The 21,425-nt window shown below is 51.3% G+C and overlaps 2 protein-coding genes across 5 annotated transcripts in view; both read right to left on the bottom strand.

Moving 5' to 3' along the window:
* Nucleotides 1-12,483, bottom strand: part of LOC104125626 (arf-GAP with SH3 domain, ANK repeat and PH domain-containing protein 1-like) — a 29,287-nt gene extending 16,804 nt beyond the window's left edge. For all 4 annotated transcript variants that reach the window (XR_004841849.1, XM_009638100.2, XM_035893226.1 and 1 more), the window contains exons 1-6: nucleotides 10,673-12,483; nucleotides 5,433-5,505; nucleotides 5,016-5,161; nucleotides 4,492-4,566; nucleotides 1,120-1,169; nucleotides 876-1,005 (exon numbers count right to left, since the gene is read on the bottom strand). Coding sequence is in view for 3 of the 4 variants with exons in the window: in XM_009638100.2 (XP_009636395.1) it covers nucleotides 876-1,005; nucleotides 1,120-1,169; nucleotides 4,492-4,566; nucleotides 5,016-5,161; nucleotides 5,433-5,505; nucleotides 10,673-10,798 (600 nt within the window). In the remaining variant the exon portion in view is untranslated. The remainder of the gene's footprint in view (nucleotides 1-875; nucleotides 1,006-1,119; nucleotides 1,170-4,491; nucleotides 4,567-5,015; nucleotides 5,162-5,432; nucleotides 5,506-10,672) is intronic.
* A 74-nt stretch (nucleotides 12,484-12,557) lies between these two features.
* Nucleotides 12,558-21,425, bottom strand: part of LOC104125416 (fer-1-like protein 4) — a 40,195-nt gene continuing 31,327 nt past the window's right edge. The window contains 7 exon segments of the mRNA XM_035893361.1: nucleotides 12,558-13,301; nucleotides 13,835-13,935; nucleotides 14,836-15,116; nucleotides 17,051-17,292; nucleotides 17,586-17,684; nucleotides 18,634-18,719; nucleotides 19,770-19,948. Coding sequence (XP_035749254.1) covers nucleotides 13,121-13,301; nucleotides 13,835-13,935; nucleotides 14,836-15,116; nucleotides 17,051-17,292; nucleotides 17,586-17,684; nucleotides 18,634-18,719; nucleotides 19,770-19,948 — 1,169 coding nt within the window. The 3' untranslated portion in view covers nucleotides 12,558-13,120.

Below are 21,425 nucleotides of genomic sequence, written 5' to 3'. Positions count from 1 at the left end.
AGAAGAGGTGTTTCTTAGAAGACACCCTCTCAGGGCCCCAAACGCTACGTGTGGACTCACATCAGCACAGAATGAAACCTTCACCCGACCTACTGGCTCTGTATCTTCCAGTCTTTTACTCATGCTGTTGCTTGTGATGTGTGGCAGTGGGAGCAGGAAATCCTCTTTGCAGGGGAGTTGGGCTGAGTTTATCCCAAGAAGCAGAGGTGGGACTGTCTGAGAGGGAGCAGGGACCTCAGTGCCAGCGGCGCCCACCACATGCAGTCAGGAAGAAGCTTGGATCCAAAGCCCTCGTGGGATTTTTCCCAAGTTATCTCTACTGTCAGGTTAACTCAAGCTTTGGCTAAACTCTTTGATCAGCCCCTGCCCCAGGTTGGCTTGAGCCTACCACAACCCAGGCAGCTCGCCAGATGAGGAAACATGCCCAGGGTCTCATTGGCACAACGGAGGTGACCTGCTGAGCAATGGTCCCTGGGGATCTGCAGCCTACCTTGGTGCTGCTCCCCAGGGGCCAAGCAGAGGGAGCTACCGGATGCTGCCAGTGCTCCAGGCAGAGCCTGGGGGACTTCAGCATCCCAGAAAGGCAGAAAGGGACCTGCAATACCCTGGACACAAGCATCACTCATTGATGAGGGACAGAAGGCGGGCCTGAATGAAAAATCAGTGTGGATTCAGACAAAAAAGCTGCTTTGAAACAATCCCAGGTCAGATGGAAAGTGAGAAACCCCAGTGTGAGTCACTGCTGATGTCTGCCTGCTCCAGACCGAGCTCTGCTGGGGCTGTGGCACAGTTGCTGTGCACCAATGGAAGGGAAATTCATCCCTTCGATGCTGATTCAGTGACTCTAACACCACGCCACGCAGCAAAAGCCTTACCTCACACATGTTCAACTGGAAAATCCTGCGCTCCTTCTCCATCTCCTCAGCAATCTCCCCACCACTCACCTCGCTCCGTACCATGCCGTGCTGCTTCGCCAGCTCACGCTTCTCTTTCTCAATCTTGCCACTCAAGGAAAGAGGAGAGACACATGAAATGCTCCATCCAACTGCTTGCTGGTGAAGGCAGACAAAAAACAGCCTTCAAGTCCAGGCCTCGGGGTGAGGGAGCCTGAAGACTTACAGTTTACTCTCATAGTCTTTGCAGGCCTTCTCAAAGGGCTTCTTGAACTCCTAGGAGGAGCGAAAGGCACTATTTAATGACTATGATCAGGACAAAGTCTTCCTCATCCTCAGCATACTGTGATTCCATTGGGTCACCCCAGCATAAAGGCCCTTGGAGACCTAGGACATGACTGTCTACAGGGGTGTCCTTCCCCAGGAAGGTCCTTGCCTCTCCTCAGTGCACAGTGGACAAGCACGCTCATCAATGCAGGTTCACTCACAGGTACATGCTTGCGCACACACATGCAAATACAATAGGCTCCAAAACATATACATACGTACATCACATAGGCATGTACATAGCAGTACCCAGCTCTAACACCTTCCACAGACACACAGTTTTAAGGGCAGAAGGAATTGCTCAGACATGCACGAGCCAGAAAGTACCAACCAGGTCCTCACCTGCTGAAGCCAGAATGTCATGTTTAACCAAAACACCACTCAGAAAGACATCAGAAACCCACCCAAACCTGGCAACATCAGCACAATCTGATTCTTCCCCAGGTATTCATCTAATTGTGGCCAGCAGGTCGAGGGAGGTGATTCTGCACCTCTACTCTGCTCTGGTGAGACCTCACCTAGAGTACTGTGTCCAGCTCTGGAGCCCTCAGCACAAGAAGGACATTGGAAGTGTTGGAGCAGGTCCAGAGGAGGGCTACAAAAATGATCCGAGAGCTGGAGCACCTCTCCTATGAGGACAGGCTGAGAGAGTTGGGCTTGTTCAGCCTGGAAAAAAGAAGGCTGCGGGGAGACCTGATTATGGCCTTTCAATACCTAAAGGGGGCCTATAGGAAAGATTGGGAAAATCTTTTTAGTAGGGCCAGCTGTGACAGGACAAGGGGTAATGGTTTTAAACTAAACCAGGGTAGGTTTAGACTAGATATAAGGAAGAAATTCTTTACAATGAGGGTGGTAAAACACGGGAACAGGTTGCCCAGAGAGGTAGTGGAGGCCCCATCCCTAGAAGCATTCAAGACCAGGTTGGACGGGGCTCTGAGCAACCTGATCTAGTTAGCAGTGTCCCTGCTCACTGCAGCGGGGTTGGACTAGATGACCTCTAGGGGTCCCTTCCAACCCAAAACATTCTATGATTCTATGATTCTAATGGTGAATTAGTCTTGCTGCTAAAAAGCCATCATTTGTTTCTCATTTGATTTTCCATGACTTCTCTCCAGTGATTACCACCTTGATATGTTCATCTGCATTTGTCCAATAAATGCATTTACTCAGATCACCCATGTTCTGCCCTGTTCTCACCACTTACTGCTCTGCAAACCTCTGTGTCAAAGAAAGACAAAGTAAATCAGGTTGGAGGGGACTTCAGGAGGCCTCTAGTCTAACCTCCTGCTCAAGACAGGGACAGCACTGAATTCAGACCAGGCTTTGTGCAGGCAGATGTTGAAAAACCCCAAGGATAGAGATCCCACAGCCTCTCTGTCCCAATGCCCCTCTGTCCCCTGAGGTAAAATTTCTTTATTTATGGCAAGGCAGAACCTTGTCAGGACAGATCTTGCATTTGTCTCCATTCTAATGAAAATGTCAAACTGATTCATGTCAGCCTCTGATTCCTGTTGGATCCCTTCAGCTTAATCATGACTCCTTGCTGGCAGCTGGGGTTTTTCCTCTCTCTCTGTCTGTTTTCTTGGTTCCCAGTCTTCCTGACGTCATCCTTAACAATGCAAATAGTGGATTTTTTTCGTTTGTATTTTATATTCTTTTATCAATTTACTTCACACCAGAAGTTCCATAATTTGCTCTCTCCTTCTCCTTTCATGCTCCTGTATAGGACAAACTTCCAATTGGATGCCTAAATGCTCATGATTTGTTTCAGTATTTGGCAATTAGTCCTTCAGAAGTCCACAAACCCCACCACGGTTCCCATCCCTCTTTCTGCAATCCGGTCCAAAACTTTCCCTCCACTTTTCCAGAGGTCCAGCTGTTTGCTCAAGGATCCCCAGCCCAGGTCTGATATAGCCCAGCTGCAAAACCTTCATCAAGCACCTGATGAAACAGCAGAGCTGGGCAAAAAAGCTGGAAAAAAAAAAATCTATGGAGTGGAACCGTACCAGATTAAAAAGGTAAAATTACAGAGTAAAAATAGTATAATAGAAAAATGTAAAATCCTAAAAGAAGAAAACACAGGGGATTTGTCAGCGTATCAGTAGGTCTGGTGGAAGACAGCAACGACCAATAGCAAGAATCTTGCAGGGAGCAGCAGTGCTGCCCCTGCTCCTCTAGGGCTCATCTGCCTGGCCAGCACAAGTCCTCAGGTGTCTCATCATGGTGCTGAGTGTATGAACACCAGGCTCATTAAATCCTAACAATCTTGTGTGTGCATCAGCCAATGAATAACTGGTTTATTGTTTCAAGTTGTACATACCCTGCTTGCAAAGTCTCTGTGCCCAAAACCACCCAGAGGGGAACAGTGCCAGGTCACAACTGGCAGCTGCTCCACCACGTTAGATGCAGGCTATGAGCAGCAATCCCTTGACAGTGACCTCACTGCAGCATCATGATCGGGATCAGTCCAGCCTCCTCACATCGAACATAGGCACAGGCACCTCTATGCAAGCAGAGGCACCCAGAAGGAATCGTGCAGAGCTGAGTGGCTGAGTACAGCCACAGGGACTTAGTGGTAGGAATGTGTGTGCAGACTTACTCACCAGGGACCTCCCCATGGCTTAAAAAACAAAAAAAAGCAAAAACTAAATATGATTTTGATGCTTTTCCTAAAATCTACACTGATGAGCACTGTGAAGCTCTCTGATGTGTCTACAGCGCTGAAGATCAAATTGTGTGGTCACTTCAGTACTTGCTACTCTGCCTTCTCTGAGGGGAACCTGCAGCTGGTAGATGCACACATGCACGCTCAGATTCACACCAACATACATGTGCTCACACACATAAATGCAAAAGCCACAGGTGGGTCTGCAGAGGGGAGGGACACACACACCCCTCCTTGGGAGGTTGTGGGTGAGTTTGTGCACTTGGTGGCCAGGGAAGATAGCAATATTTGGTGCACAACACGCTGATTTTTCCCCACATAGAGAATACCACCAGACTCCTCTGGATTTAGCCAGATGCCTACAAACAGGCAGAGGTCCCAGCTAAGGGGCACCACTATCTTGACCTGTGGTGTGAGGCGCCAGCCTCAGGAGGGAGCAGGATCTGGCACACAGGAGGTGCAGGCAGACCGGCCCTTCCAACACTTATCCCTGCCAGAGGGCAAGACGTGAGCCAGGGATGAGACCCCTGCAGCTGGTACCCACTTTGCCTCCAGCCACCCACTTACCAGCCCCACCTCAGTGCATCTCTTTCAGTCCCTGCTTACCCCTTTGAGCTCTTTCATGTCACCCTTTATTAATGACTCCAGGGAAAAGTTAATGTTGTGGTACAAACTCTGCCACTAGAAAGGAAAGAGAGAAATCATGGTGCTAGCACTGCACCCCTGCACCACTCCTTGTGCAGAGAAAGCAGAGCTGTTTGTGAGCCTGCAGAGGAACCACTTTGGAAAGCCTCCATCCTTGGCAATTGTCAGGATGGAAAAAACCACAGCCAGCCTGAGTCAGTGTTGGTGAGAACCCAGCTTCAAGCAGGATGGTGGACAGGAGCCCTCCAGAGGCCTCTTCTGAGCAGCCTCAGAGATCTGCACAGATGGCTCCAGCCATGCAGGCTGCACCACTGGCTCTGCAACCACATGCCATGGCCTCCTGCCTCCATCTGGGGAAAGGAATAAGCTTGGACGTCCAGGCTGTGGCCCAGAGCCCTGCTGCTCTTCCTGGGGGCCCCCACCAGCATCCCCTTGCAAACCAGAGCCCCCACTCTGATGTACATGCAGGGAACAGAGCTGCCTACCAGGCTCCTGACGGCAGTCAGCAGCTCCTGGGAGAAGGCAGCAAAGGTGTTAAAGGCACTGGCCAGCTGTTCCTCACCCTCCAGCTGGTAGTTGGCTGAGAACTTCTCCTGTGCAGCAATGTGGGCTTCGAGGTGGCTGATGAGGTCTGGGGAAACGTGGATGGGCTCGAGTGAATGCAGGGGGAAGGTCAGGATAAATGCCCAACCCCTGCCTCCCTGCTCAGAGTCACCACGCCCGGTTCTGCTCACACACCTGAGCTGGCTCTTGTTGCCTCCTGCTGCCCCCACCACTACCACTCAGCTATAGGGACCCCCAAGACCCATATTCCCTGCTGTGGTCAACCCAACCTGCAGCAAGGACTCCCCTCATCCATCCATTGGTGTCTCCCCCCTCCTGAGGCTCCATTCTGCCCTGACCTTGTCCACAGCTGTACTCCGCCTTGGCTGCTTTCCTCATCTTCTGCAGCACAGCTCGGTCAGCATCCAAGCCCTAGAAATGCAGAGGAGATAGTCACTGACTACATCTATACATGCATTTCCATAACCCACAGGGCTTAGCACAAGCCTCAGCATCCCCAAGGTGGACTGTCCTGCCAGCAGGTGATGATCTAATGGTAGTAGTCCATATATATCTTAAATATCTGCAAGCCTTCCTGATGTTCTTCTGGAAGAAATGCCAAACATTAAGAGAGAACAGGAAAATATATTAGAAAAAGAACATACAGCATTGACAGAAAACATGGATTTCAGTGGCAAGAGACTGTTACAAACTGTATTTCCATCACTGTCAGTGTCATTCCTGGGCTGAGACGAGGAGGCGTAGGTGGCTGAGGGGAAATGTTTGGAGGCATCTAAACTCTCTGGCTATGACTGGGTTACAGACATTACTTCATACAAGTTCTGCTTGGAAGGGTTCTTACGCGATCTCTTGTTGGGAGCAGGATTATTGTCAATACCAGATCAGAGTAGCTGTGCTTTGCTTAATTGGGCTTTGAACCCCTCCAAGGACAGAGGTCACCTCTTTAGTGACCTCTCGCAGGGCTGCACCACCCTCTGCAGAAGAAACTTTTCCTAATGCCCAACCTGAACTTCCTGAGCCACAAAGTGGATATTGCTGCACGTTGTATCATCTGATGCTGCCCAAAAGAGCTTGACACCATCACCTATAACTGCCCTTAGATGAAATGTGGGCTGCTGTCAGACACCTCCTCTTCACCCAGCTAAATCAGACCAGCTCTGCTTCTCTGTTATCATCCACTGACACTCCCTGGTTTCTCCACATCACTCCTGACTGGGGATAGTGTTTCAGGTGTGACAGAAGTGAGCCCTGATAGTTCCCACATTAGGCTGGCCCTGCAGGGAGTGACAGGGTTTCACTCTGAGTGTTGTCCTGACAGTGCCAGAGCTCAAAGACAAGGCACAGGTTTTTAAGATCCATAAACACTGATTTGTGGGAGCAAACAGTTTTATAGCAACTTGAGAATGCAAATAACAGCTCAGGGTGGACTTGAATGCTACAGCTAAGGCTATTTAACAGCTGAGTGGGTGGGCGGGTACCCAGGGGAGCAGTACCACCACTGGCCTTGTCCTCTGTTGTGCACTGCATGAGCCAAGCCACGCAGCTGAACCCATGTGGTAGAGGAGGATGTGAGTCAAGCTTTGTTTGGGCCAGCACAGTCAAGACTGTGCCATGCACGAATGTCAGCATAAACATTCAGGTACCCAGGGAGCAATAGTGCTAGAAACTTGCCTGCCTGCATGTTTCCAGAGTTTAGTGCAGCAGGGATGTTGGGAACTTGAATTATGGACTTACAACCCAAGATAAGAATTGCCAGGCTTTCTGCTCCTCAGGGAAGAGCTGCCACCCATGACTCTTAGTGCCTGTACCTTCTTGTGCAGCCCAATTTGGAACTGAGGTTTTCCAGCCAAGCTCTCAAATAGAGATTCCTGGGGCAATTAATGTAAGACCTCTAGGCCAGCAGGACTATGCTCACACTAAGCAGTGTGCTTGGCATGAGCCAAGGTCAGAAAGGCAGTGGTGGGATATGGCACCAGAAGCTTCAGCTTCTGACCATTGTCCTTTGGCAAAGCTGCTGGAGTAACTCATACTCCCTCCCCCATGTTCAGAAAATGACTTTAGGTTAATCCAGGACTAACACGTCCCCCCTCACAACTGCATGGTTACTGTGAGTGCTGCTGCAAGGCAGGCACAGTCCCCTCCTGGGACACAGCTCTCTGCAGCTGTCTGAGCCATTGCATGTGGGATTCATCTCACTAACCTTAGGCATCCCTTCACCCTTCTTCAGGTGAAGCCCTTTTAGCTTAGGTAAAGCCCATCTCCCTTGCAGATGCTCCACAGGTGCAGCTTTCCCAGTTCCAGCTGTCTCTCAACCCTACAGCAGACTTTTAGCCACACAGTCAGACTCAACCTCTTTCCTTCCCTGTCTGCCCTCGTACATGGCACTGGGAAGGAGCAATTTGGAGCCTGCTGCCACTGAGACCCTAATCTCCAACCTCCTAGTGGCCTCCAGAACCTCTCTTCCCTCTACTTCTGGGACCCACCTTGACCATGATGGCTACCTCCTTCCTGAAATGTCCCTGGAGCCTGTCCAGGTCCCTTGTGATGCCAGTCACGTTTTTACTTCAATCTTTTACCAGAAATTCAGCTCTCCACACATAGATGCTCAAACCTCCCACATCTGTGGCCTTCCTCTTCCTTTCTCCTGACAATCCCCTCCCTGAAGGTGTAACCTCAGTCCACAAGTCACCCATCCCCACCTTTGGGACCATTCCCTGCCTGCTGGGCTGATGCTCACAGGCCCAGAGGCTTCCCTGCTTCGAAGGAGCAGCACCAGGGTGAGACTGCTCCGTGGCATCCCAGAGGCCATTACCGTCAGGCACCTCCACCTCCCCAGGGCTCCTCCCATCCAGCAAACCCAGCTGCAAGAGGCAGCACTCCTTCCAAGGATCATGAAGTGTGTATGAGTACAGCTGCTGGCCACAAGGCAGGAAATTACATACCTGGCACTTGACACAGGAAACTTCAAGCTCCCTTCCCTGCCTGTACTTTTACCTGCAGTCATTTGCCTTGCAGGCACAGATCCGGTTCTGTACTCCGCTGAGCTGCGTGACTTCCCCTTTGGGGACCTTCCTCCAGTGGTGGAAAAAATGGCTGATGTCCTCCCCCTGCAGTTCAGCACTCCTTCCCTCTGCTGCCCACACGGCTACCAGGCTCAGGGCACACTGTGCCAAGGCTCTTGCTGCTCAAGGACAGCCTCTTGCTGTGTTTACTGCTTTACCCCACACTGGTGCTGCTCTCCATTACAAGCAGGTGCCTGCTGATGGCTCTTTGCATGCACTAAGACGTTTTGCTGTACAAAGCTCCCCACACCATTGATAAAAGCTGCTGGCTGAACCACTGCAGAAGTCACCAGCACCAGCATTTCTGCCTTTCAGAGGTGAGACCAAGGAGCATAAGGACCCTGTGGCTCCAGCTTTTCCAGACCTGTTTCCATCCTTGACTGTGATTTCCAGGGTGCTGGGGTCACAGCATACTTCTCCCTTTTCACTAGTTTTCAAGAGCACAGAAAAACACAGATTGAGAGCAGCTGTCTGTACATGTTGTCTGATGTCTGCATAGACACGGCATTAGCACCCATAAGACAACCTTGCATGAGCCTATACCCTGTATGGGACTCAGCTGTCTCCAGAAAGGCATCCAAGCTGCATTTAAAGATGGAGACCAAGCATTCTCTTAATCTCTTGGCCATGCACACCAGTAGTTCATTATGTCACAGCTAAAATATTGCAACTCATTTCTTTTTCCATGTCAGTTTCTTCTTCATCTCCCAGCTGCTGGCTCTCACTTGCCCTTTGCCAGCACTGGGGTTTTCCTCCCAGTGAAAGCACACAGAGGTGACAGCTGAGCTACTGCACAGGACAGAAAGGATTAAGTCTCAGGTGAGCGTCCAGTCAGTCTCACCTGGCTGCACAGCGATAGCATGTTGGGCTCAGGGAGGAAGCAAAGCAGAGGCCAGTGCTGATGCAAGCAGAGAGGATCCTCCTCTAGGACAGGCAACTCCTGCCCACACCAACACCCAAGTAAGAGCAACTGGGGATACCCCGTGATGTTGGAATTTCTCCTTGCTATCTGCTCAGTCCAGCCCTGATCTGCACCCAAAAATGAAAGCATCTCCCCATGTCTCCCGGCTCACACAAATGCTGCTGTCTGGCCAGTACAGCTCATGCCACCACTCCCTGCTTTCACTGCAGCAAATCCCCTGCAGACTGCACTGGTGGTTGGTGCCACACAGCAGTGGGAGCACATCCCAAGTTTTAGGTCCACTTTGACATGTAAGTCCCAAGCCAGGAGCTCTGCAGACATGAACGAGTTCAGCAGTGTTTCTGTCTAACCACAGCTTCCTGATACAGCAACTCTGTTTTAAAGGACTGAAGTTTTAGCTTTGCTTGGGGTGCAAGTGATAGAGTAACAGTTGAAAATTAAGCAAGACAAGGAAATTGCCCCACGCCTAGAGGCTCCTGAACAAATCCTGGCCTCCAGAGGCCTGAGAAGAAAAAAACCCCCATGACCACCAGTGACAAAATGATCTACGGGAGCACAGCTCCCCATCTGCTCCAAGCCTGCAGGCGCTGGGGAACTTCAGGGCAGTGCAGCAGTCACAGTCCACAGACAGGCCCTGATAAAGTCCTGCGCACCATCCCCTCATCTGCTGAAACTACAAAATAGTGAGAGAGCTGGCGTGGTGGTGGCGTGGTTTGGTTGCTCCCAGCACATTTACCAGACCTATCAAGAGGAGGCACCAAGAGGCTTGGAGCCCTCTGGGCCACCATATGGAGAGCCCCATCACAGTGGCAACATCTCATGGATATTTTCCACAGAGGGGGGGGTCAGGACTTTGGTTTGCCCAGGAACAAGCCAGCATGATGGTTACAGTATACTGGCTGTAGTTTTCAGCTAAGTCCCTAGGTGGGTCCAGGTGAGCTGTGGCATGCGCTCAGTGGGAAGCCTGGACCCTCCACTGAGCTGATCTTGCCCTCACTCATGGTCTTCCCCAGGCATCGAGCTCTACAGCTCGCTCCCTCTTGTGCCAGCAGCATGCAGGAACCCCTTCCCCTCCCGCACCACACTTGATGATGCCTGTCAGGGTCTTCTGGCTTTTGCCATCAGTCAGAAAACAAAGGCATTTGGCCCAAATAAGTTTTGCATTGGATGCTGCACTCAGCAGCCAGGTCTCACTCCAGCTCTGTGAATTTTTGGAACCACTCATGCATTTGGCTTCCAAACATCCCACATCAGCATATCCCACAGCTTAACACTGAACAAGTGAGGAAACCATCCTGCCACCCCCCAGAACTTCCTTTAATTTTTTTGGTTTGCTTTTAGTTTGATACTTGTTTGGTCAAAGGGTTCTGTCCCCAACAACTGACACTTGTCCCCTGGCCACCACGACCTGTCACAAGCCTTTACCAAATCTTTGCTTTGAGTGTTTTGCAAACATCCAGAGATGCTCGCACCACTCTCAACTCATGGTGACAAACAATATGGCAATGCCTGAACCGGGTGCAGATCCTGCAGGACCACAATGGGGATGGCCCGCCCAACCCCTTGGGGTGCACCCCTCTGGCCCCCTGCTCACCTCCTCCAGGCTGTTGGCAGTGGCCTTGCAGCGGCCCATGTGGCTGGCAAAGGCAGAGGTGGTGGGTGAACTGAGGTCCTCCTGCGTCTGCAGCACGAAGTCGCACACCGAGATGAGGGCCGCCATGGTGCTGCGGCGAGGTGGAGCCAGGAAGGGGAACTGCTGGTGGGAACTGCTGGCGGGAGCTGCGGTGGCGTTGGGGCTGGGGCAGAGGTCTGGGGTCACGCAGCTGCCAACAGTGAGGCAGGAGGGAGCCCCTCATCTTGCACACCCACACCCCAAACAGACACCCCCAGACACAGTGTGCACACACTGACACCGCATGCCCAGGCACACAGCAGCATGGCTACAAATCCTGCAATTGTAAGCTGAAATATTTTGAGAAAGGCTGAGTCAGACACACTTTGAGTGACAGGGAGTCCCAGCCTGGTGGTGCAGTGGAAAACATAGCTGAGCATGGCTGCAAGAGCCAAGAAGCTGTCTAGGGATACGCACTGGGTGTGCTGGGATGCACTAGTCACTGCTGGGGTGCACCAGGCACTGTTTGCAAAGGCAACATCCCACATGACAAGCCCTCCAGAAAGCTGGGGGTGATGCAGCACTGGGAGCAGCACTGTCACACCCCAGGTCCCCACTCTAGCCCCACAGAGGTGCTACATGACCTGAGCCCTTTGCAGCCTGTTTCGCTCCCTCTGCAGCCCAAGAGGGGTGAGAGAGGGCTCTCCCTGGGGGAAAAGAGGGCTCCCCCTTTGCCATTCTGGGGCTCCCACCCAGCAGCTGAACTCTGGTTCCCCTGGGGGAGCACCATGTCTGCCCCACACTCAGACTCAGCTTCAGGACCAGCCAGAGTCCTTAACTGCTCCTTACCTGCCTGCCTGGTTCTGCCCAGCTAGTTTTTCTCCCCAAAATGTACTCTATTCCTGTCCCATCCAAAAGACAATCAGGCAGCCATCTTCACTATAAAACCCTACTGTTAGTTAATTTATTTGGAAATGCAATGGTCCCTCTGAGCATCATCTTCTGCATCAGAATGAGACCCCTCAGAAGGAATCTGTCCTGTCAGAACTCAAGGTGAAGCACCTCCACTTGAGATTAGATCATGTCAGGGCTTGTCTGTGCAGAAGACAGGAACCCTGGGGCACCAGAGACCATGCTGAGAACAGTCTCATTTAATTTACATCAGCCCATCACCACCATACAGATTCACACTGATGACCCCATGCCAATGTCCCAGCGCTGTGTTATCTGGGAGGAAGGGCGAAGGCACATCCATGAGGATTGCCTGAAACAGGCTGGCCCTTGGCTCCAGAATGCAGCTACAAAACACAAGCAGCATCAGAGAGAGCAGGCAAAGAGCTTTTACTCCTGTGGAAATTAAAAGCCAAAATGAAGTTTGAAGCAAGCCTGAATCCAACCCAGCACATGCAGGAAAAGCTGTTAAGCGGCTTGTAAGGAGCAGCAGCCAGAAAGTCTGTGTCCTGAGGAGTGCTACCATCTCCAGAGCCAACTCCAATTCCAAGAGCTGTTCTTGTGCTCTTGGCAAAACAGGAAGCTCATGACTAGCTTGGCTCTGTCATCCTTCCCCCTGGGGACCCCCCTTCAAAGGTCTTCCAGGTTCTACCTCCACCAGGACCCTACACCAGACCTGCCTTTCCCCCATACAATGTGTTTTGAACTCTTCAGGCAAAGGCCTGGGAAGTGCCAAGTGTTGTCAAGCTGGGGCATGGATGGCTCTATATGTCTCCATCTCTGCCAGAATCACTCTCAATGGCAAGAGCTGTTTCCAGCTGCCATGTTATATATGTCCATCTGATTCGTGTTAATATGGATGTAGTTCTTCCCTTGCACCCCTCCCAGCCGCCTCCTCACAGGGGGAGGGGGGCTGGCCGTGTCCCCTGCCGGGCGCCTCAGCAGAACCGGTTAAACCGGTTCTGGTACTGACCAAAACAAAAGGAGTTTAAGACCCGCCTATTGCTGGGGGATATATAAACCAGAAACAAGAACTGTATGGTGTGCGTCTTGGTAGAGCAGAGGCTCCCGGTGCACCCAGCGCTGTTTGCTTGCCTTTATTCGTTTAATAAATTGTTAATTTTGATTGAAACCCTATTTGGGACTGGGTCATTTATCACATGCCATGTCTGTGGCAACAGCCTCAGCAGACCCCATTTTCCCATCCTTCCACCCTAGTCCCACAAAGAACAATTTCTTCCCCAAGGCTGTAACTGTCCTTCAAGGAGTTTGCCTTATTTAGTAGGTTGGTTACTTGGTTTCTTAGCATCTCATGCGTACTTAACATGAAATTTGACTCCCCAAAGAGAGGTCATTTCTGCAGGTGTCTCACTCTGCAGGTTGCTTCTGCACCTGAAGGATTTCCTTAAACTTTCTGGTTCAGTCTCGATTCCTGCAATAATCACCCCTGTCTTTGAGTAGTCCTGTGCTGGAGAGCATTTATCCATTGACGATCTTCTCGCTGATGTATCCAGGCATGGTGTAGATCAAAAGAACCAGGAAGACAGTCAGAACAGCGACAATGAACAGCACAATGATGTATTTCTTGTACCGCTTCCAGATAAAGAACACAAAGGTCTTCATGGGATTCACAAACCAGTTGAAAGAAGTTTTTGGCCGGCTGGAACAGGAAGGGAGGAATAGATAAGCACAGGTTCAGTCCACAGAGCAGCATGGAGGCCCCTCTGCTTTGGTTGCCTACCACTCCCAGGGGTCGCCAGCTCTTCCTGCTGCTTCCAGTCAGGATCACCCTAGGGGCTGCACTAACTACAGTGCCTGTGAAATCGCTGGAGACAACAGGACCTGAGCCTCAGGACTGCCCCCACAGAGCTCTTCTGTACCCATGTGGCTAAAGGGTGTGCTCACACAGTTAACCCAGAGCTGCCCTTTTTTGTACAAGCAACGTTAGGGCATAGCTGCCTGGAGTACCTCACTGAGATCAGCCCTGGCCCAGATGCTTCAGCCCCAAGTCCTGCTGGACCCACTCGAGCTCTGGGAAGCCCTGGCAGCCCCAGCCCTGCAGACCCCACTGCCCAGGGCCTCACTGATTGCACTCAGCTTCCTGACAAGCAGATGCTCCCTGTCCCCATGCAAACAGCTGCTGAAAACATGGCACTGTCCCTCCATGTTAAAGGTGATAACACAGATACTTACTTGGGCTTTTCCAGTGGTTCAGGCTCTTTTCGGCCCAAACCAACCGGATTTTTCTCAGCGTCCTCCACAGTCAGCAGCTGGAACTCTGCTTCCACCTTACCCTGGAGGGGGAACATGTCTGAGCCACAGATCCACATGTTGCGGCTGGTGAGCAATTGCATTGAACATCACTTGGTTTGTATATTCTGTATATTCTATTATCATTATTATTACTTTTTTTACCCTCTGTTTTATTAAGCTGTCTTTATCTCAGCCCATGAGTTTTACCTTTTTTTTCCCCCGATTGTCTCCCCATTCCACTGGGGGCAGGGGTGGGGGGAGAAGTGAGCAAGCGGCTGTGTGGTGTTCAGCTGCCTGTTGGGTTAAACCACAGCATAGGACTGGGGATTTTTCTCTCAGTTCCACTTACAGATGCTCAGAGCAATTAACTTTTCTCTCCAGGCATTAGCTACAGAGTCTCTCACTCTGCAGCCAGCAGAAACTGGGGTCTGGCCAGAAACCATTTTGCAGACAAGGCACTGTATTGTAATGAGCTCCCCAGCTATCTGGATTTGTCCCACACTGGTACTGAGCAAAACTCACCCTTAGGGACAAAAAATGACCCACTAGCAGGACCATAAGCAGTGAGTCTGCCCTGGGACAGTTGGCACCTGCCTGTCTGGGGTAGGCAGAGACCCTAGGACAAGCTTTTGTTGCTGTCCTGTCCGGTTGATGGGGAGACATGTGCCTCTTGCTTTTCTCCCCTCACTGAGCACTGCTCTGTGGGAAGCTCAGAGGAAGACATGAAGTTGCACATCCCCTGCATGCCACTGCAGCTGGCACGTCTGGGTAGATGAGGTGCTGGATTTGCAGCAGATGGGGCAAGTCTCCAGGACCCTGCACAAAGTCCTGGACAGCTGGGTCATTGCTGCCTCTGTTATGTGCATGCAGGACAGGTTGCCATGTCAAGGCAGAGGCAAAACATGGGCTCTCTGCTCACCTGTGCCAGCACCTTGCCTTACCGTCAAGAGGTACTTGTTCCCACTGGGGTCTGTGAACTCCACATCCTCTGGTTTGACTGAGCTACTCCACTTCTTTTTCTTCTTCTTCTGCTTGTCCTCTCTCTCCTCTCTCTTCTCATCTTCTTGATCTTTGAGTTTGATGAAGGGCCACCAGCCCCTCATGCGCTTGTTTCGGAAGATGGAGAAGCGAGGTGTTGCATTCTCCTTCGCCATCTTGATGGTGCAATGCTCTGAGCTCTTGGCTGCCCGCACCATGTCATGCAGCTTCAGCTCGATGGAGCCTGCAGGCACAGTGAAGAGGAGGGCTCGCGGTGAAATCCTGAGGTCAGCCCCATACACCATTTGGCTTTCTGTCTCAGCCACGCTCCCACCACCATGAGTAAGTCCCATCTGCTGCAATGATACAGCAGAGTCCTGCACATTTACAGGTGGAGAACCTGAAGCTCAACATAACAGAGGACCAGCCCAAGAGTTAGAGACTGAGAAGCAGAAGCCACAGGTCTTGTCTCATCTCTGATGTGGCCAGTTTGGTTTGTGTGGTATAGTGGGTTATTTTCACTCCTTTACCATGTCCCACCCTGCCATCCTCACATGTCCAAGCATCTCTTCCCCTCTCATTCCTGCAACTGTCAATAAAAAAAATCATAAAAACTCGGAAGCTCTTTAAAGGTTTCAAGTTTGTCTTACATCTGAAACAGCCTCAGTTCATTTCCCTCCTCGGCCTTGTGCCCCTCCTCTCCTTGGAAGGAGCTCCTGTCCCACTTTGGCACTGAGACCTTGCAACAAATCAGTCTTTTCACATACTGGTCTGTATTGGCAAAAGCATAGCCAGCAACCAAGGGATGTGGGTGTTCTCTGCTCAAGTCTGGTGAGACTGCGTCTGGATGCAGTGTCCAATTTTGGGTCCCCAACACAAGAAAGGTGTGAACTAACTAGAGAGAGTCCAGTGGCTGAGATGGTCAAGGCTAGAGTATGTGCCATAGCAGGACGGGTTGAGAGACCCATACGTGTTCACCCCAGAGAAGAGAGGTCAAGGGAGAGATCTTACTGCATCTCTCACACCTTAAAGGAAGCTATAGAGCAGATGAAGCTAGACTCTTCTCAGAAGTAGATGATGAAAGCACATAAGGCAATGGACACAGGTTGCTGCAAGTAAAAAAAATTGAGAATTATGAGAATGGTGCAGCCAGGAAAAGGAGCCCAGAAGGGTGCTGGGAACTCCACCCTTGGACATACTCAAAACTCACCAAGACAAGGCCCTGAGCAACCTGAACTACATTGCATCTAGCCCTGCTTAGAGCAGGAGGTTGCAATAAAGACTGCAGAAGGCCCTTCCTACCTAGAAGTTCCTGAGGTTGTACAGGCCAGGAATCACTGGGACTGCTGTCTTAACACTTTCTTCAGTGCCTGAGCAGCATGGCTGAACCAACCACCATTGGAAGTGCCTCATGGAGATAAAGCCCTTTCAATACACCATGGAAGGTTGATGAATAAAGAGAGTTTTATCCTACACAAGAGACAGCAGGGTAAAAGGGCTGCTTTATAATGGGAAGGCCAAAGTTTGAAGAAGGGAGGGACAACTGAATGGAGTGCTACGAACCTGGAGATGGCAGCAGAAGCAGGAGAGAAGCAGCAACCTTTGTGCTAGCGTAGTGTGGGTGGAATCACCCACCAGCCCAGCTTTGTCACCAGGCCCTGCTGCACGCCCAATTCAGCAGGTCTGGTTACTGGGAAGTACCAGAGCAGCTGGGGAGCTCCAAGTCCCCAGTGATGGGATGTCACAACTTAAGTGCAAATGGTTTCAACAAAGGTCACCAATCCCTGCCCACAATGTAAGCTCCTGGGAAAGCTGCTCTTTGGCCAAGTCTTTGGGATCTGCAGATCTAAGTGAAAGCAGGGAAAATGAACAAGTTTATCAGAAAGGTTGTGAGGAAGCAGAAGCTGGAAGTCCTGTGGCATGACAGGCCCTGAAAAAGGACACCAAGGCCCTGGGACAAGCATGCAAGCTCAACATGCCTGTGTAGGAGAGGTGCGTCTCTCCAGGCTCTGCCTATAGCTCACATGGGAAAAACCAGCCTAGGTGACTGCTGAGATGGAGCTTGATCTGATGCTCCTTGTGTCCCTTCTCAGAGAACTGGGCCCTGGGAGAAATGCTGTAATACTCCAGAGCAAGGTGAGGGACAGGTGACCCCAATTCCAGCAGGTCACACCATACCTAGAAAGTCATTAGCTGAAATCCTGTCGTAATCCCAGACCTGGAGGACCAGAACAGCTGGTTCCCGAAACTCTGATTCCTCCACAGAGAAGACAGAGTCCTTCTTCTTGTAGGTGATCTCCTTCTCGGTTGGGAGATAGTTGAAGCGGAAGATGAACCTCCAGTTGAAATTGCCCTCCCCAGTCAAGGAGTTAAAATGAACATCCGTCTCCTGCTTGCTGTGGTCAAGACCCTTTATCCAGCTGCAGGAGAAACTCAGTTATCTCCTACCCTTGTCAGCCAGCCCCAAAAGCAGAGCAGAAGAACAAAGGGGCTGAGCTCCAGGGGGTAGCAGGAAAGGAAGAGTCAAGGAGCCAAACCAGACGAACACCTGACTGACAGCTTTGGGGGTACAGCAGTTCATGCAGGGGGACTGGAGTGGGGCACCTCATGCCAAGGCAGGGAGAAGCAGAGGTTTAGAGGAGGCAGGGAGGGTGTGGGGCAGGGCAGGGAGCAGGACAGCCAGGCTCTGGCCTCCTTCTGGCTCCTATCTGACCTTTTCACGTAGATGTCACTGGAAGGCTCTCCCGTTACTGGGTTGACATCATCAAGGATCACATCGTCCGTGTTCCAAATAATCACACGCAGCTCATAGCTGTGGGAAGGACACAGGGGTGAGTGAGACACATGCTCTCGACCCTGGTGCCTGGGAGGGCAGGCCAAGCCCACACTAGCAGAGCAGCAGGACTTGAACCCTCCCTAGCACGGTGGTCCCCTGCCAGGGCTCCTCTACCCAAGCGCAGCCCAGCAGTCTTGCTACCATCCACAAACCCCTTCCAGGGGGGCTACAACCCCACAAGACAAATACCCACCATCAAAACAGGCAGCTTTTGCAAAACAAATCCCTGGAGCGTGGGATACCCACCCAGCACCACTTATCCATAGGAGCACAGAAAGGCTTAGGCAGGAAGGACCCTCTGCAGTCTCTGCTCCAACCTCTTGCTCTAACTTCATCGTATATCAGATTGCTCAGGGCCTTCTCTGCATGAGTTTTGAATAGCTCCAAGGATGGACATCCCAGCACTTCTCTAGGTCACTCTGTCCCTATCCCAGGGTAGCTTCTCTCTCACTGGGAAAATGTTAGAGTTTCCCTTGCTGCAATCTGTGGACATTCTCTCTTGTCCTTTCATGTGCACATCTAAGAATCTGGACCCTCCATCTCAACAGCCCCATTAGATCACTGAAAACAGCAGATCTCCTCCTTCAACTTCACTTCTCCCCGCACCCAGAGGACATCTGTCCACTAGCCAAAATAGAGCTAGGTGAGTAGCTCTGACCTGGGTTTCTATCAATTTCATGTAGCCGTAGAGAGATTAATCCTGCCCTTCACAAACACTTATGCAGCTGAAGCGCTTATGCCCCATGCTGATACACCCAAGAGACCATCCCATGCCCAGAACTGAGGCAGAGAGGAGGGCTGCATGCAAGGCTAGCACAGACCATCAGCCTGTGCAGGACTCCATGGCACATCCCATCAGGCATGGTGAGGGACAGTGACCCTCCACACAGGCTCCCAGCCCCAGCCCCACTCCCATGGATGCTACCTGACAGGCAGTCGTGGCTTGATATTGACAGGCGGCGGTGCAGGGACATCATTTGGAAACATGTCAATCCACATGTGTAAGGAGCCCTGATGAGTGAAGACAGCAGAGAGACTTCAAAAGACAGACCATGCTCCAGCTCTTCAAGGAGCTTGGTCCTGCAAGGAAAGCTTTCACCAGAAAGCCACTGCTTGGCTCCCTCCGTCCCCAGCACTTCAGAGTGACATGTGACTGGATTTCAGATAGTGACAAAATTAACACTACCAAAAATTGCTTATTTTTCTCCCCACCCTGCTCCCAATAAAAAACACTTCAGCTGAACCGAGTTTGTTTCAAACAGAGGCAAACCTGTCCCTCTGTTTTCACAAGAAGCACACAATGATGCAACACTTCAGCATAATCAAGAAAACTAAGAAGTGATGAGTCTGACCCTCCCCCACATGCATTTCCAATGCCGACCAAAGCCAGCGTGACTGCAGAGCTCTGCTTTGTTACAGACCTCCAGTACCTGAGGGAACAGGAGATGTTCAGTGCAGGACATTGAAATGGTTGAGCTCAGATCACTGCACTGCATAAAACTGAGGAGGAATGTTTCTCCTCCAGCCAGCAGTTATGTCGTGCCCGCAGGGAGAAGCCAAGAGGCCGAATGAGGCTCTTGCAGGGGAGCAAAGCAGGAGTGATAGGGGACAATGCAGAAGAAGAGGCAGGGATAGGCAAAGACACTATCACCCACCATGGTGCACGGTGGCAGGGCTCAGAAGGCAGAGCAGGTCCCTTGCCACCCAACACAACATTCTCATCAGAGCAGTGCTACATGGCCTGAGACCTGAGAAGACAGGAAGGACCTCTGGGCCACCAGCATTGTGACCACAATGTCAATGGACAAAAGCCCTTTGAGGAAAGGGTGTTCAGAAGCACCATGAGAGGTCAGAGGGTGGATCTGAGCAAAGGACACCCAAGGCCAACTGTCCTCACTTCATAGCAGGGCCAGCCAGACACAGCTCCAGTTGCTCACCCAGGAAGAGGCAATACATGGGATTCATGCCATGATGAGGACACAAAAGGACAACAGGGGACCAGACGGGGGGCTGGTCCTTCCCCAGTGGAACGTCTAGGCTAAGCAAGTAAACACATCTCACCTGCACAAGCCCAGGGTTCTCCGGGTTGTACAGGGACCGGATTTCCACATGCTCTGGTACCAGCTTGTACCCATATCCTGGCATCTCTTCCCAGTGCTGCAGGACGTACAAAGCCTTATGTTCATCATCCACTGACCAGTTCTCATCTGCCACTCTTCTCTTGTTCCTCACAGAGGCCTCTGCAGCAGGACACAGTCAGGTAGAAGATGAAGGCATCTGGCCAGCAAGAGCCACATCAAGACGTTGTTAGGCACAAGGGAAGATGATGGACTGAGCAAACAAGCACCTCCGCAGAAAAGCAAAATGGGGAGAAGCAGGAGGGCGAGGATGAAGAGAATGAGTTCAATATGTTGCAGCGATGAGGAAAATTGTAGGCAGGAGGACAGAAAAAGCTAAGAGAAATAAGAGGAAAACAGCAAAAAAGAATTTATTATGGCCCTGGGAAAAGGATTCAGGGGACACCGAGGAGGATGTGACCCTCTAGGGCAGTTTAAGTCCCCACATCTCTGTGGTAGTGCCAACAGATGCATGGGTCACAGGTTTTGCCCTAGAAGCATTTCAGGAAAGCACCGCTTGTCACTTGACAGTGACATGCAGCTGTGCTCTCCATTAATTAACAGTCTGCACAATTAATTGACTCATTGGCACAGTGAAGCCAAATGGCAGTTCAAGACCACATCCTGCTGGTGGGGAGAAAAGTGGGAACCAACAGGTGAGGACACAATGACCCACCCACCCCTGCATTTATGGAGAGCATCTGCCCTTTGGAGATCAGTCTGAGACCGAAAGCATCCCAAGCAGTCCCCAAGCACAGCAGAGGTTCATGGGGCACCAACTGCAGCCACGTTTGAACCAGAGCCGGCTCTCAGGGGAACACCAGTAGAGCACCTCATTTCTCCCTTCCCAGCTACCCAATGACCTCAGAAACGGGAAAAGGGCTTTTGGAGGCTCCTTGCTCTCTCCGGAGCAGGATTTCTTTCCACTTCATGACATAAGCCGTAGAGGTCAGCAGAAAGCTGAGGAACAGCAGCACTGAAACAAGCAGAAGGTAAAGTTGGCCATACACATAGGTCCCCCCTGTCTGGGCAGGTCAGGCACAGGGATCATCCTTCCTACAGCCTACAGAGCATTGCCTTGCAGGGCCCAGCCATCAACAAGCGGGCCACATCTGCTCCATTCTTTCCTCCAGAGTGGATTCAATTGCACAAATGTTGGCCACTGGAGGGAATGTGCACAGCAGGGACAGGCCTGTGCTCAGGGAAGTTCTCCCTCACTGCTGGTGGAGGGCATGAAAGGTTGCTGTGTTCTTGGACATCCATAGACCTGGCTCAGGGTTTGTAATGCCAGTGAGGAGGAAAGAAAAACAGCAAGGAGAAGCAAAAGCTGCCCACAAGGAGGAAATCAACATTAGTGAGGAGCAGTGGGGAGTCACCCTACGCACCCAAAGCCACCAGAAGCAGAGAGCATCCCTGAAGGACAAAGCCAGGTAAAAACAGAAAAGGAAACTGAAAAAGCTCCCCTCGAAAACATAAAAAAGGACACCAGTATCTTGCTGATGGTGGTCAGACAAGCAGATAGAGGTACAGCTTTGTGCCAGTGTCAGCCAACAGAATAAGCTACACCTTCTCTGTCTGCACAAGCCATCAACCCCCCCCC

This window comes from Egretta garzetta, unplaced genomic scaffold, assembly GCF_000687185.1.
Source record: "Egretta garzetta isolate BGI_Z169 unplaced genomic scaffold, ASM68718v1 scaffold440, whole genome shotgun sequence".
NCBI lineage: Eukaryota > Metazoa > Chordata > Aves > Pelecaniformes > Ardeidae > Egretta > Egretta garzetta.
The sequence above is the reverse complement of the archived record's forward strand: the minus strand, read 5'-3'. Positions and strand labels throughout refer to the sequence as shown.